Genomic DNA, 15,352 nt, shown 5'->3' with positions numbered 1-15,352 from the left:
CAGGAATGAGCGTGGCGGACTGGCACTTAAGAGCCGAGAAAGAAAAAATGGTCGGAGCGCACACGCCGAAGAACGAAAGCAAAAACAAAAAAAAAACACGTACAGCAGTCACACGTACGAGGGAGAAAAGGGGGAGAACGAGAGAGAGGCCCAAGAGGAGTAGAGGTAAAGAATGGAGTAAGGGGCGAAAACGTGCGCAGAGTGCTGCAGCAGATGGTGCTGCTGGTGGTAGTCGACGAATCATGCGTGGAGCACATGTGAAGCGAGCAGGGAAAAATGGGCATACATCGTCAATGCTGCTTTAGATAGCGCTACAATAAATTACGGGTGCTATAAAAGGCAGAAAAAGAAGGACGCCAGACTGCCATCCAAGGCACAGCACACAAGTAAAAGAAGAATAGCAAGCAGCAGCTTCATCGGCAGGAGGCAAAGGCGAAAGCACAAGACGAGCGCAAAAACACGAAAAACAAACAAACTGAACAAACAAAGTTGCCAACGTACAGCAGACGATGGAGAGAGAGAGAGAGAAGGGATTGGTGTGGGTGGGAGGGTGGGGGGGCTTCGTCTTCGGCATTCCGTGTTTGCGGCTTGTTGTTGAACCCTCAGCGTAGCGCATTGGTTTTATTGCCTTATTTTGTTGTTGTTGGCTCGAACAAATTGCCCCTCCCTTCTTTGGAAAAAAAAGGGCTATACGAACACAGAAAGAGAGAGAGAGACGTTGTACAAATGTGTACACGCATACACGCACGCAGAAAAGCAAAGAGAAGAGCTCAACAGAAAAAAAAAACAATGAAAAGAGAGACAAAATAAGAAGACGGAACACGACGAGAATTTGATGGGGCCAACAAAAAAAAAGAGAGAAGCAATAAGTGAAAGGGAAAAAAAACGCGCAAACACATATGCGGTCACGTTGGCAACGAGAAAATGGAATCGCAGTGAGAAACCACAGTCAAAGCACACGCGCACGCTTCATACGCGCGACTAAGAAAGGCAAGGACACGCTGAGCGAACTGCACAGTGCACGCCACTGTGCATAGTCCTCGTCCTTCAACGCGAAGAAGAACAAAGCCTGCACGGCAAAGCGAGGCAGAGAGAAAAGCCATGCAAGACAGCGGAAACCGGAGAAAAAAAAAATAAAAAAAAAAAGAAGAAGGAGCACAAATAAGATGACAAGAAACTCCAGAGACCAAGGCAGTAAAATGAAGGGGAAGCGCACAGACGCGACAAATATAACAAATAAAAAAGGGCAACTAAAAAAAAAAAGAAAAGGAGGCCTCCTCTCTTGCAGGGGGAGAGACCCAGAAGGGGAGCAGAAGCGAAGCCGCGAAACTGACGATTTCGCCAAAGCAGCAGCAGCCGTCCGCAATGTGCGTCCTGTCACCCATGCGCCTCTTTTCCGTTATCTATACTCGTTTTTTTTTCTGTTTCGCCTCGTTCTTCACCCTCTCCTTCTATTCCCTCCTGCGCTCACGCGCTCTCCGTTAACAAAGCGTCACACACAGCGCCAGAGCACGAGAGAGGAAGATGTGGCCAGTGAAGTATAGCGAGGGAAGAGACAACAACAAAAAATCGACGGTGTTGGCAAGAGCGTGGCTGATAAACAGGTGAGAGAAAGAGAGAAGGAGCAGGGAAAGGGTAAGGGATGTAGGGATGGGGAGGTCAAGAAAATCGTAAAAAAAAAAAGAGCGCATCAACCTAAGAGTGTAAAGGCTGTTGTGCAGCAGCATGGGCAAGCTGCATCAGCGCGAGCAGACGCAGAGTGTCGTGTTCAGTGCAAAACACGCGCAGATGAAGCCGACCCCACAGAGAAAGTGAGAAGGCACCGTACATCGAAAACTGTTGAGTGCTTAGCATGTTTAAGCAAAAAGGGGGGACAAAGTCAATCAACGACAGAAGGAAACAAAAAAAAACGATAACCTCAGAAAACAAGACACAAGGCGCCATAGAAAAAGCGAAGTGAGCGAACAAAAAAAAATGCAGCGAGGAAGAGGCACACAAACATACACGAACACAGAATGGGGCACTTCAGTGCATCATCTCTTCTGTGCTGGTGTCTGGATGGGCGTATGCCTGTGTGTGTGTGTGTGTGTGTGCGCGCGTCTGTGTATGTCAGTCCAACCCGACCCACATCCAGCTGTTAGCTTCCATCACAAGCTTCTTGAAACACCAGCTGCAGCCGGCGTTTTGGCAGAGACGTTGCCCCACGTCACGTCATCGTCCTCGATACACGGCACCATGGAGGGCATCGGCACTTCGCACATCAGTGCCGCAGCGTGCGCACCGTCCCTTGTCGGGCCCAAGCAAGAGTGTCCTCGCGCTTTGGCATTGGCGCTCAGCGGCGCCGCAGCGCTGTGCGGCACGAGTGTCATGGGCACCTGCAGCTGGAGCGGAACGGTGTTGGTGGAGTTGATAGCCCCGTTCACTGGGCTGTCCGTCGCAGAGAAGACCGTCGTCGGGACAGGCTCCCGCACACCACCAGGGCTGCTGAGCTGCGGTGAGACCGAGAAGGGCGGCTGAGCGTGTGCCAGCTGGTGCTGTAGCGGCGACTGGTTCTGAAAGACATCGCTAGCCGCCTTTGGCGCCGACGCACCGGTGTGCAGCGGGTGTGTCATGGGCGCCGCTTTCACTTCAAAGATCGGCACCTGCTGTGGCGTCTGCGGAGAGGACTGCGGGTTAGGAGAGTAGGAGTAGTAGCCGGAGACGAAAACGTTCGACTGCGGCTGCAGCGGCTGGCCCTGCGCGTCCGCAAAGACCTGCGGCAGCGTCACGGTCTGATAGTATTGCGGCACGGATGGAGGCGCAGCCGCCGCGTAGAAGGGCTGCGACGGCTGCGACACCACCCTGTTCGCCGCCGTAAAGCCCTGAAGCCCGCTGGACACGATGACGTACTGGCCAGGGGCTGCGGAAGCTGGCAGCGCTTGCTGCGCGACACCGTTGTTCGGCGAGGGTGGGACGTAGAAGTACGCAGTGTTCCCGTTCGCATCAACTGTGGTTTGCAGCATGGGAGTCGCTGTGGCTGTCGGCGCTGAAACAGTGAAGGGCAGCGTCTGTTGCCCACTCGGCGGCAGCGAAGCCGCGTGGCCCTCGTGAATGAAGATGGGGTTGTTGTGGCTGACATCCATCGACAGCGTCGGGGGCGAGAGCGTTGCCGAGGCTGGCGTGGAGAGAGGAACGGTCAGCGGCGAGACGGAGGCGGCAGTGCAGAGGTGGTTGCTCTGCATCATGGCCGTTGCGAATGCCTTTGCGGTCGTGTTCGCCACGCTGCCCTCGCAGAAACGCTGCTTTCGGTCGATGCGGTCACGGTTGTCCTCGGCCAGCTTCACCATGAGCGGGATCCCCTCGCAGCTGTCAAACGGGCACGTGTTGTGCAGCGCGCCCACGGCCTGCTCCGCAACGTCGTCGTCCTGGAAGAGAATAAAAGCGATGTTGCGCATTTGGCTGGCCGGGCGCGAGTTGTCGCCGTTGTCGCGGGCGGCTGCGGGGGCCGTGTCACTATGCAGGGTAACGTTGCTGATGGATCCGAACTTGGAGAAGATCTGGCGGAGATGACGCGCTGTCACGTCGAGAGGGATGTTGCGCACGAAAAGCTTGCGTATCTTGCGGCGAGCGTCGCCACACGGAGTGCTGTCGTGCTCACGCTTTGCCCACTGAATCGAGATGGGACGGCCGTAGAGCTCACGCCCGTCGAGAGCCGCCATGGCCGCGCTGGCCTCGTCGTGGGTACTGTAGCGTACAAAGGCAGTGCCAAGGCTTTCGCCGGTGTGGATGTCTCGCATGAGTGCGAAGGACATGATCGTGCCGTACTGCTCAAACAGCTTGCGCATGTCATCCTCCGTCACAGCGGAGGCCAGCTTGCGCACAAAGAGATTTGTCTGGCTGCGAGGGCCTTTCGGGTCCAGCGCGACAGCCTCGTACGATGGCGGTGCCGCAGAAACGGCGGTGGAAGAATTGCTGTTGCTGAACGATATCGACATGTCCTTCATCGGGGTGCCGAACGGCAAAGGGGCAGATGTCGCGATGACCCCTGGCGGCGACACCGGCGTCGGGGCGGCTGCGACAAAGTACATTAGTTTGTTGTTGTTGCTGTGGTTGTTTTGCAAAGACTATCCCGTTAACGCGCCTCCTGTTTGGCCTGTAAGTGTGCGCGGTGATGAGAAGAAGCGAATACGTAAACGATACTGAGGAGTCGGGCTACAAAGAGAGAGGGAAAGACCTCAAGATAAGCAAAAAGGGGGGGGAGAGAGAGGCAAGTCGCTCGAGTCTTCGTGTGAGGACGCCAAAGAAAAACCGCGCGACAGAGGAGAAACGAAAAAAAAAAAATAAAAAGAGCTTGAATCAACAAAGGAGAAGAGATGGCAGTTATGAGAGATGAGGAGATAATGATCGGTGACAAATAAGCTGTGTGCCACACACACACACACGCATACACTTCTTTTTATCGATTGTTCCTCTCGCTTCCTGTATTTCTATCGATGAGGCCTGAAGAAGCGGAAGATGTGGTGTGCGTGCGACAACGCAAAGAGCAAGTTGAAGGAGAGCACCACAAGAACAAGCCAAGAAGATGATCGAAGATGAGAAACAACAACAAAAAAAAGGTGGGGTTCAATCGTGCGCCAATCAAAGAACGTGTGAGTGAGACAACAACAAAAACGATACAGTAAACACACACACGCACGCCCAAAAAAAAAACGCACTGAAACAAGATCCTTTGCTGTTTTCTTTTTTGCTGTTGTTCTTGTTGTTGCTGCTCTCGTCGTCGTCGTCGTCGCCGCCGCCGTGTGTGTGTGCGGGGGGGGGGGGAGAAGGAGGGAGAAGGGGGGGGAGAACGGACGACCTTTGTCTCGCGGCGCTACCGAAATCAAAGAGAGAGAGAGAGAGAGAAAGAGGGAAAGAGGGGGAAAAGCGAGCCTGCGCGTGCTGGAGCGGTCACGTTCTCTGTCGGGCACAACAGTCACACAACGGCACACGTGCTCTGGAAACAAAAAAAAAACAGCTGGAAACGGAGAAGAGGGGAAAAAAGCGAGAAAACGCACAGGCGCCGAGTGTGAGTGTGCGCAAGCGAATGTAAGAGAGTTATATAAAGCGAGCGAGCGAGCGAGTGAGATAGGATGTGTTAGTGGGTGGGTTTGCGTAGGTGATGGTAAGGGTATCTCCTTTTCTTTTTACGCCTTGCGTTGAGGTGAGTGCAGAAATGAGATGGGGGAGCAAGGTTCGGATAAGAGGTTTGGGAGGAGAAGGGAGGGGGGCCTCAGCGTGCTTGTTGCTTCGAGTGAGGGCGTGTAGCAATCAAGCAACACAACAAAAAGAAGCGAGATATAGATAGATGTGTAGATGTGTATCTGGTGCCGTAGGAAGAGAGTAAAAGAGGAGGAGGTGGTAGCGTACAAGGAACCGATTGCACGCGGTATTCCGTCGTCGTGAGAAGGCGATTCAAATTCAAAAAAGGGAAAAAGAAGGGAGAAAAGGTACAGGAGAGCCAACGAAACGACAAAAAAAGAAGAGAGAAGCGTAAAGGGGATGATGAGAGATGGGCAAGCAAAGAAAAAGAAAACGCACGTGCACGTGTGCACACCCTCTTAAAAATATGCGACCTGAGAAGAGGGAGAGGTAAAAATGAAAGTAAAGAGCGAAAGGAGGAGAAAAGAGTTTAGGGGGAAAATAACGCGCACACACAGGAACACAAACACACAGAAAGACAGAGATAGATAGTGATGGAGGGGGCGCACAAGAAAATACCGGCACACAGAAACAGACGGAGAGGGAGGAAGCGAAAACGCCAGGATGCAGCACGAAGGAGAGAAGGCGAAAGAGAAGCAAGCCCACGTACGCACGCTTACAAACTGTCTGGCTAAAGAGAGACGCCGAAAGGTAAGGGGAAAACGAATAAATGATTTCGGAGAAGCGGGATAGAAAGAGCGAAGAGCTGCTGGAGGTGTGATGTAGCTATTAGATAGACCGCTACCACCGTTACGGGTGTAGAATAACTAGAAAGAGCTACGAACACGTCGGTGGGGGGAGGGGCTCTGTGTATGGATTTAGTAAGCGTGTATGTGGTGTGCTTGTGTGTTCCTCCAAGGCAAAGGTGGGTTTGTTTTGGTGTTGTCGTTTGCGTGGTTCACTCCCTTTCGTTCGTTTTTGTTTGCTTGTTTCGTTCGCTTTTGACGTTCTCGAAAAAGAAGCCGAACGGTTGGCTTCGCTCCCGTGTTTGATAAAATCAGTGTGTCTCCCTGTTGGGATCCCGTAGGCCGACTTACTCGCTGCCTTCCCTCCTTTCCTTTTTGATGTTTATATATATATATATATATATTGATAGAGAGAAAGAGACAGACAGATATATAGATAGATAGATATGTTGGTTTTTTTGTCATGCCATGGGATGGACACGGCAAGCAGCGCAATCACTCTCTCTTTCTCTTCCCCGTTCTCGAGCTTCGCTTGCAACTGTGGTGCTAGCACACACACACACACACACACACACACACACACACACACACACACACAGTGGGAGAAGGAGAGGGAGAGCTATGCGCACACGTGAGATACAAGTTAAGCAGTAACACCGAGTCAGGGTTGGGCAGAGCCAAGCACGCGCACAGGCGCACGCTCACAGGCAGGCAGTCGTCAGAGCGTAGCTGTGACGCAAAAGAGAGAATAGGAAACGCACAAGAGCTGTAAATGTGAGAGAAGCCTAGCAGGTAAGGGGGGTGAAAAAAAAAAGAAGGACTGATGCAGAAGGCGTAGCTGATGGTGAAAGTCTGACCGGTTATGAAGTGGGGTGGGTGGGTGTGCGATGGAGTGTCAGAGAGAGTTCGGGGAGTGATGGGGAGGGCTTGTGTGGGAAACAAAGAGCAAGATGATGATGAGGGATGGGGAGAGGTGTAGGACGGTGCTGATAATGACGTAGGGGAGTTACGACGGGGGAAGAAAACAGAGAGCCCCTTTGAGCGGTCAGAGAGAATGGAGAAATAGAAGAGAGAGGAATTACACACAAAAGAAAATGAGTGAAGAGAAGGATGAGAAGACTAAAACACACACACACACGTCGAAGCACAAGAAAGAGCAAGGAAACGACAAAAAGGGGGGAAAGACACGGGGAAGGAAAAAAAAAACCGCTAAAAGAAGAACGCCAACCACAGAAAATCTTCCCAAAAGTGAAAACAGGAGGGTGGCAGATAAACAAAAACACGGAACACACAGACAGACAGAAAACGAAGAGAGGAAGAAGAGAGCACCACAGAAAGACACAGGGAAAAGGGACAAGTACCAGAAATCGGCAGGTGTGAGGGGCGTGGAAGGGAGGAAAGGGGGGAGGAGAGGTAAAGGAAACAAGTCACTGATGGAAGAGCACAGACGCACTGACACGCACGCACACGAAGAGAGAGAAAGAGAGAGAGAAAGCGTTGACGATAATGATGAGATTCGACTTTCAAGAGCGAAAAGAGAGACGCTCGACATGCACACGCACACACACAACGTCAACGAGTAGCGAGGCCTTCTGAGTCGAAACGAAGAGCGCCGCTGCAGATTCTTTTTTTTTCGAAGGGGTGGGGGAGTGGAGGGGGGGGGGTTGTTGATGAACAGCCGCGGAGGAGACGCTTATCAATCCCGTGAATTTGTTGCAGGAGGCAGAAGCGGAAAGAAAATAGGCAAAGAACAAAATAAAAGGAGGCAAGGGAGACGGAAACGGAGAGATGGGCAAAGGGTTCGGTGAATGGGTAGGTGGGAAGAGAGGGGGGAGGAGATGTGGATGGGATGAGGGTGAAGGCTGGTAGAAAGTGAAAGAAGTGGATAACCTGTGCACCCCGGGTGGGGCGAGCAAGGAATGGGTGATTGCAAGTCGAGTACGCGGTCAGCGCACGCACACACACACACACACACAAAGGAAAAGAAAGAAAACTAGTCGATCAATATGCGGTTGCGGGCCAGAGAGGAGGAACAGCGACGAGCCAAGGAAGGGAAGGGGCATTGATGGACCCAACCGTTCTGTCGATTGCTTCCTTTTCTTGTTTGTTTCTTTTTGCTGTTGTTGAGTTTTTGCGTGTGGTTGATTCGTAGAGGAGCGAGGTGGATTGGGTGGGAGGAAAACGAGAAAAAACACACGAGGACAGAGCACACAGACCCAGAATGACGAAGCACACACGTGGCGACAGTGAAGGAAGAGGTGAACTTTAAAATGTTTAATGAAATGCAAATAAGAACAAAAAAAAGAAAAGAGAAGGAGAAACGAAGTAACCGGCTGTGTTGTGCGTGACTTTTCGTGCGTGGAGGGCTTTAGGTGAAGGGGGTCGGTTTGAGAGATTGGGCGAGAGAGAGAGAGAGACGTGGGAGTGGAGGAGAGACGATTTTTCGCGGCAACGGGATCAGCCACCGGCTCTGTAAAGCAGGTGACTCGGAGAGCGTCGCAGTGGGTTGCGTCAGGTGGAAAAAAATCACGCGCAACGCGAGCGGAGAGAGGCGGGGATGTGGGAAAGAAGCTGTCCTGTGCTGGCTCATCTCTTTCCTCCTCTTTTCCATGTGCTGTACAGGGTAAGTCTCACAGTAAAGCCGTGTGTCGCCATTTCTTTTCGTTCTCATGCGCCATTGTGTGGGCAAAATTACTGGAGGATTCACCCCGATAAAGGAGCGGCTGCTCTATACACATACGTGCAACAGTGGCACGCCAAACTCTAAAGCGATGCGCGACAAAAACAGAAGCCCAACAACGGCAGCTGTCCTTGAGACGCTTCAACAGCCATGCGTACATAGCATCCGCACGCGGATAAGCACCAGGCAGCACCAGGCAGCGCAAGGGGATTCAAAGAAAGAAGCGGCACAGGGTGCCAGGCAAAGGGAAGGGCATCCACGCCACTTATTTCGCCTCATGACTTCCTAGCGAGTTTTTTTTTTTGCAGCCAGGGGTGGCCCAGCACCTCCGGCATAGTCGGTCGCGCCGACGGGTCCTTCTGGAGCATAGCGTGAATGAGAGAAAGCGCGCCTGCAGATAGGGCCACAGGTTCGTCGAGGATCAGACACACGCTGGCCGAGGTGGAGGCACCGCTACCAGTGAGCCCTGGTCCGTGGCCTTTAGGGTGTAAGCCGGTGAGGTTGGGCGGCAGCCGCTGGATGGCGTAAAGCGTCTCCTGAGTCGACTCGGTGTAGAAGGGCGGCGTGCCGGTCAGCATCTCGGCCAGCATGACACCAAGCGACCAGACGTCTGTCTTGGCCGAGTGTGCTTGGCCGGAGACCATCTCAGGTGAGAGGTAGTCCAGCGTGCCACACACGGTGCGGCGACCCTCTGCCACCCCTTCCGTCGGGTCCTCGTTGCTCGTGTTGTGCTCCGCGCTGCTACATGGTGCGTCGTTCCTGTCGCCTGCAGTCTGAGCAGCAGCCGCTGACTTACTGGATGGCAACGGATGCACGACAGAGCGCGACCAGCCAAAGTCTGCCAGCTTGGCGATGCCGTCTGCATCGATGAGCACATTTTCCAGCTTCAGGTCTCGGTGCGCCACTCCGAGCCCGTGCAGATGTACCAGCGCCTTCGCCACGTGGCGAGTGTAGCGCGATGCCTGCCGCTCCGACAAGCGGTACTGTGGTGCAGCTCTCAACCGACTCAGCAGCGTCCCGCCGCTGCAGTACTCCAACACAAGACTGATGCAGTCTGGCGTAATGAAGTAGCTGTAGAGTCGCACGATGTGCGGGTGGCGCAGCGTCCGCTGCAAATTGATCTCCCAGCGCAGCTGCGCCTCCAGCGGTCGCCATCGCAGGCGGCTGCGGTCGATCTCCTTCAGCGCGAAAGACAAGCCCGACGCACGGTGCGTGGCAAGGGTGACGATCGAATAGCTCCCTTCACCGAGGACCTCCTCTCGACGGAAATCCGCGGGGCGAAGCTCGTGTTGATGGATGCGGTGCGGCGGCGATGGCACTGGCGACGGTGCTGATGTGTCAATGGTAGCGCCAGGCACGGTGGACGCCGATGCGGACTGCGGATGAGAGCAAACGACGCGTGCGCCGTGAGACGCAGATACGAGGGAGGGGTAAGTCGCAGAGAGCGGTGGTGACACGACGCCCGACGAGGGCGAGGCCCGCCCAACGGCCGCCGTGGAATGCGCCTTTGAGTGCGCAGATGTGGTCGAAAGGTCCCTCGGAGCGACACTGCCGCTCACGTCACAACGTGCTGACGAGTCTGGCAGGTGAACGCGTGCATCCTTCGCCCCGACCACCGGGCACCCACCGACAGATGTGCACAGAAAACGAAAAGGCGAAGGCGCAGCCCGCGAAGAGGGGTTTGGTATAGAAAGCAGAGGAGCGGCAATGGTGACGACTGTCGCCGCCGCACTCCGGTCGACAGAACTGCTGTCGCCGCCTGGTCCTGGGCAAGATGACGGCTCTGCATGATGACGCTTTGCGCTCGGTTCCTCCTTCCCTCGAGCAAAGGCCGAAGTAGCCGGCAGCGGCGGAGCGCATGCTTGGCTGACACCTCCACCAGACTTCTCTGGGCATGCGCAAATGCTGCCGTCCTTGTGGAGACGCAGTCGCATCGAGGCATGTCGCTGGTGCAGCAGCTGCTGCTGCTGCACTGGTCCCCTTGACGGCGAGCGAACACCGCTGGTGATGCTGCCTAGCAGAGGCGAGGATGAGGAGGGGCACGGCAATGACATTGTCCCCTCGTAAAGGCTGCAGCAGCAAGAGTGGCTAGATGCTCATGCAGATAATGGGCAGGCAGGAAGGGAGAGAGGGAAGCAAAGGAGCACAGGCGCCCCTCTGTGTGTGTGTGTGTGTTTGTGCGGTGTGTTGCGCAGGCCCCCTGGATCTCTCTCTCTCAAAAAGGCCGTGCGTGAATCTCTACGTCTGTGGTGAGAGTCGGTGCCTCACTTCACCACCACACGCGGCAGCAGCAGGAGAAGGCAGGAAACGATTTTTTTCTGTGCTGCTCTTCTACTTTCCGCCGAACCAGGCAACTCACGCTTCGCCACGTCGATGTCCTTCTCTGGGAAACGGCGCCCCGTCTGTGGGGGTGCGTGAGCAGTGGGGGGGGGGAGACGGAAGGGAGACGAGAGCGAGCAGCGCAGAAGCTAGAGAGGAAGACGGGCTTGCAGGAAGCCGAGCTGCTCGCAGAAGCGAAATGCAAAGGTTTTCAACGGTTGCCGGCACAAACATCTGCGCCCCCTCGTGTGTAGGGCAAAAAGAGGCCAATCCGTCGTGCGGAGAAGGCGGTGGAGGAGATGCGGATGGCCCACGCGGGCTTTGCCACCCTCCGCCTCCCTCTTCGCCGGCCCATAGCGCCCGGACATGGATGGAAAACGGTGGCGCATGCCGCTTTTGTTTGTGTTTTCGCTTAGCTTTCGCGTCCTTCCGTCTTGTGGCCATCAAGGGGGGAAAGCTGTGCTTCCTCTCCGCCACCACGCAGGAAGGTGTGGCCTGTCCCATGTGTACCACATCACCCTCTGATGGGTCGGCTGCTGCCGCGCGCAGTTCATGCTCTCCCGGCGTGTGATTCGGGAGAAGGCAAGGGAGGGAAACGGAATGGCGAGCGAACACGAGTAGCAAGAGAGAGAGGCGAACGCCCCACTTGCACACGGGCACCCGCCCACATGAGAAAGAGAGGTGTGAGGGGACGACGCCCCCTCTGTTCATCGAGTCCCGCGTTCTCGCCACTGTTCTTTGGCCCTCACCTCTGACGTCGACAGCGGTGGCACTGAGCGCAGTGAGCGTGAGTCTGTGTGTGCGGTTATTTCTTAGGCGCGCGTTAGAGCAAGGCAAAGGCATAGAGGGGGGGGGGAGTAAACAAAAAGCGCCTGTATTGTAGTTGTGCGCTGTTGGTGTGCAGTGGAACGCCTACGTTAGTTTGGGGGAGTGGGAGTGAGGGTTCACTGCGCTGCAGAAGATACGCACACACACACAAACACTCCGAGTTTTGTGTCGCCGCTATGAGACGAGAGAGATGATAGGGTCGGGTGTGAGAGAGTCTTTCCTTCGCAGCGCTCGAGAAAAAAAGGCGTGCGTACGGACAGGCAGCTTTACCGCCACCACCACCACCGTCCACATCCCTCCGTTTCTGCACATGCTCATAGACAACAGTGCAAACCCCCTACCCCTCCCAACTCCGCCGGAAGGTCCAACTCCCTCCACAACTGCTGAGACTACAGCGACGGTGCTGCTCGATGTTTCGCTTTCGTGGTGCCACCTCTGGACTTGTCTCTGGGGGAGGAGGAAGGGGATCAACTTAGCCAGCCTTTCAGGTAGGTGCATCCCTTCGGATTCACCACGCCACGGCACGAAACGGAGCATTGATCCAGAAGGGGGCACCCGAGGCAGGGAAAACCCACAGCCGGCATGTAGGACCAGCCGTCAACAGCGTCCTTCGAAGATGGCTGCGAGACGGGCGCCGGCTCCCAGAGGCTGGACTGGCGAAGGACCTCCATGGTGCTGCTGCTGAGTCCGTCATCCTCTATATCGGGAATGCACCCACTCCCGACACCAGCCGCAGCAGTTGACGCCAAAGAGGACGGAGCAGCGGACGGGTGCCCAGACAGCCCCAACGCCGAGTCATTCTCGTGGCGCACGCGCTGCAGCGCCGACCCCTCCATGCCTGTCGACAAAGTCCGTTGGCGAGGACGCCGCGCCTGCGCCGTGAAGTGCCGCATCACACTCTGGCCGTGCGCAAGCTGGTACTGAGGTGTGTTGACCTCCTCCGTGGTGGCTGGAATAAGCATCTCCAGTACGCCGTCGAGGACGAGGGTGTGAACGAGGGTGCGCAGGTCCAGGTCGGAGAGCTGCTTCGCTACAAACGCGTAGCTGCTACCCGCGGATGTCATGCCAGACGTCGACGACGACGGGCCACCGCCGACATGCCGCTGCATCGCTGAGTCAATCATGGTGAAGACAACGGGCAGGTTGTACGGCTGAGTGGATGTGCCGGACGGGTGATTCGCCGCAAGACCTGCGGTGGGCAGAGCGCTGCCACTGCCACGGCTACTGGCAGCGCTCTGCACTGCTTCGACATGCCGCTTGATCTGGTCAAAGCTGACCATCCGCCGCGTTGACACAAACCGTGTCAACTCGCGACGCCACTCATCCACAAAGGCGACGTCGAGCTCCTCGCCGCAGTACATGGCGCCCCCCGTGATGTGCGTCGACGGGTCAATATTGAAGAGTGTGTAGATGCGCTTCGCCCGGTTCGTGAAGGAGCGGTGCTCCTTTATGAGGTTCTTCGCCGTTAGCGCCGCGAGGGCCTTGCCAAGCTCCGTCTTGGGCATCCGCACCTTGCTCAGCAGTTGTGTCTGATCGATCCCACTGGACCCGCTCCCCCGCACCGCGTCGAGCACCAGAGACAGGTTTTCGTTAATGTTGTTCACGATGGAGATGTATATCTGCGTGTCGGCGCCGTTGCCGCGGCGCAGGCGCACACGATTCTGCTCCATCAGCTGGCGCACCGCTCCCTCGCCGCCGCTGGAGCCGAGCTGCAGCTCCCTCTTGAGCCGCTCATAAGGGATGGCCTCCTCGGCGCAGGCGGAGAGCCGCTGCAGGATGCGCTGCTCCACCGTCATGGAAGATGAGAGGGACATTTTGCACGATCAGCGAGGAGTGCTTCGGTTCCAAGTTGAAAGGAATCACATACGACGGGCAGACGAGCAGGCACACACAGACATACACACGCCTACCAATACAATGAAAGCGGAGGCGGCACAGGAATCAGCCGCTCTGCCGTCCAAAGCCCTAGCCGCACACAGCGCTGGTGGTGGGGAGAAGACGATGAGGAGGCGCCCGCGCAGCGGTGAGTTGGCGACTCCTTTGCCTGCCTTCCTGGTGTTCTCTCTCAGAGCACGCACGCGGAAAACGACTTCGTCCACAGACGCGTGGCTGCCATGCGGCAGCATTCACGCAGCAGTGGCGATGGTGAGCAGGGGAGTGCAAACGCGAGCAAGAAACAGAAGGAGAGAGAAGAGGCACAGAGAGTACGAAGAGGGTGCGAGGGTGTTACAAGCGTACACCTAGAGTGGAAGGAAGAAGCGAGGAGGAGGGGAGAGAACAAGGCAAGAAGGAGCAAGGGAAGATAAAGCCTGCGCAGCCTTCGCCGCCGCGCTGTGCTCGCTTTTGCGGAAGACTCAGGGTTTCGCTGGACAAGAACCTTGGACGCACCTGGCGCAAAGACGCGAGGAAGAGACGAGGAAGGCTGTGGGAGCTGCTCTTAGTGTGCGCGTGCACAGCCAAGCAGGCGAGTGAGTTGTGTTGCTCTGACTGTCTATCTTCCTTTGCCTACCTTCTGATCTTACCTTCATGGATCCGTGTGTCTCGGATCTGGGATGCCAGCGCGCCTCCGCGCGTGCGTGGTCCTCGCCAGAGGTTGCTGTGCGTGTCTTTTAGAGAAGGTAAAAGAAGGCGGACAACACGCAACAAGAACGCCATGAGGGAGGCAGGAACAGAGAGGATGGAGGGCGAATGCAGTGGACCTGCCAGTGGGTGGAAGGGGCAGAGACAGAGCCAACGAAAGATTCGCAATGAGAAGGAAGGAGGGCGGGGTGACAACGCAGCATAGGGACGCCAGTTGGCTAATAGTCACAGAAACCCCTTTTTTCAATGTATCCATTCTGACATAGCGCATGTCTTGAGCTTCACTCTGCCTGGCCTGTCGCAGAACCCCACCGCCCGGCGCGAAGCAGCCGTGAACACACGCGTTACAGCGCAAGATTTCCACTGTGTCATCGGAGAGCATGACTTCTGCCCTCCAACTCCACCCACCCACCCACCCACCCGCGGCCTCGCGGGTCGCCACACAGCCGCTCCCCTACCGTGCCGGTCACCACTCTCGGTGCACCCCTCCCTCGGGGGTGGCACTTAGGCTCCACACACCGGTAGGTAGCGAGAGGGTCGAGTGCGATGCGCTCGAGTCCCGTGGACACCTTGACCATCTCGGTAATGGCACAGACGTGTTCCTTGTCGCAGGCGGCTCCGACGCGTAACGCCATCCAGGACCACAAGGCCGACATCAGTGGCGATGCATCTCTCTGGCCTCCCTCGCTACGTCGTCGGCACTTGTCACTGGCACCACCAGAAGCGGCCCAGCATCGGGAGGGATAGGAGGGGGAGGGATGCTTGGCTTCCGTCCCACACAGGGTGTGGGGAGGGGGTGCACGGGAGCCTGCGATACCACGCACTGCGGTGCCCTCCGTCATCAGAGACAGTTCACGACAGCAAACCCGAAAGAGAACAAGTAGAAAGTAATGTGAGACTACGAGGGGGAGAGAAGGGAGACGTGGGAGCGGAAGAGAGGCGAACGAAAAACAAGAGAGAAACAGACTCGCAAGCAGCGTCCGTGAGAGAACGTGAAAGAGGCCCTTTGAGCAAGGCCCAGAAACACGTGTCCTCTTGTTGG

General features: G+C 56.0%; 4 protein-coding genes and 1 non-coding gene across 5 annotated transcripts; all 5 read right to left on the bottom strand.

Moving 5' to 3' along the window:
• Positions 1 to 2,147: 2,147 nt before the first annotated feature.
• Positions 2,148 to 4,067, bottom strand: LMJF_29_1340 (putative RNA-binding protein; the record flags this gene model as incomplete). The annotated part of the gene is made up of 1 exon (XM_003722166.1): positions 2,148 to 4,067. The coding sequence occupies one exon, from the start codon at positions 4,065 to 4,067 to the stop codon at positions 2,148 to 2,150; it is 1,920 nt and encodes a 639-aa protein (XP_003722214.1).
• A 3,782-nt stretch (positions 4,068 to 7,849) lies between these two features.
• On the bottom strand, positions 7,850 to 7,966 carry LMJF_29_1335 (hypothetical protein; the record flags this gene model as incomplete). Its single annotated transcript, XM_003722165.1, has 1 exon — positions 7,850 to 7,966. One exon carries the CDS (start codon positions 7,964 to 7,966, stop codon positions 7,850 to 7,852), a length of 117 nt encoding a protein of 38 aa, XP_003722213.1.
• Positions 7,967 to 8,042: 76 nt separating this feature from the next.
• LMJF_29_ncRNA1 lies at positions 8,043 to 8,269 on the bottom strand. The gene has a single exon (XR_002460966.1). It is a non-coding gene (non-coding RNA).
• Positions 8,270 to 8,858: 589 nt separating this feature from the next.
• On the bottom strand, positions 8,859 to 10,637 carry LMJF_29_1330 (putative serine/threonine-protein kinase; the record flags this gene model as incomplete). Its single annotated transcript, XM_003722164.1, has 1 exon — positions 8,859 to 10,637. One exon carries the CDS (start codon positions 10,635 to 10,637, stop codon positions 8,859 to 8,861), a length of 1,779 nt encoding a protein of 592 aa, XP_003722212.1.
• Positions 10,638 to 12,197: 1,560 nt separating this feature from the next.
• LMJF_29_1320 (conserved hypothetical protein) lies at positions 12,198 to 13,544 on the bottom strand (the record flags this gene model as incomplete). The annotated part of the gene is made up of 1 exon (XM_003722163.1): positions 12,198 to 13,544. One exon carries the CDS (start codon positions 13,542 to 13,544, stop codon positions 12,198 to 12,200), a length of 1,347 nt encoding a protein of 448 aa, XP_003722211.1.
• Positions 13,545 to 15,352: the final 1,808 nt, after the last annotated feature.

This window comes from Leishmania major, chromosome 29, assembly GCF_000002725.2.
Source record: "Leishmania major strain Friedlin complete genome, chromosome 29".
Lineage (NCBI taxonomy): Eukaryota > Euglenozoa > Kinetoplastea > Trypanosomatida > Trypanosomatidae > Leishmania > Leishmania major.
Note: the sequence above shows the minus strand (reverse complement) of the source record. Positions and strands in the feature narration are given on the sequence as shown.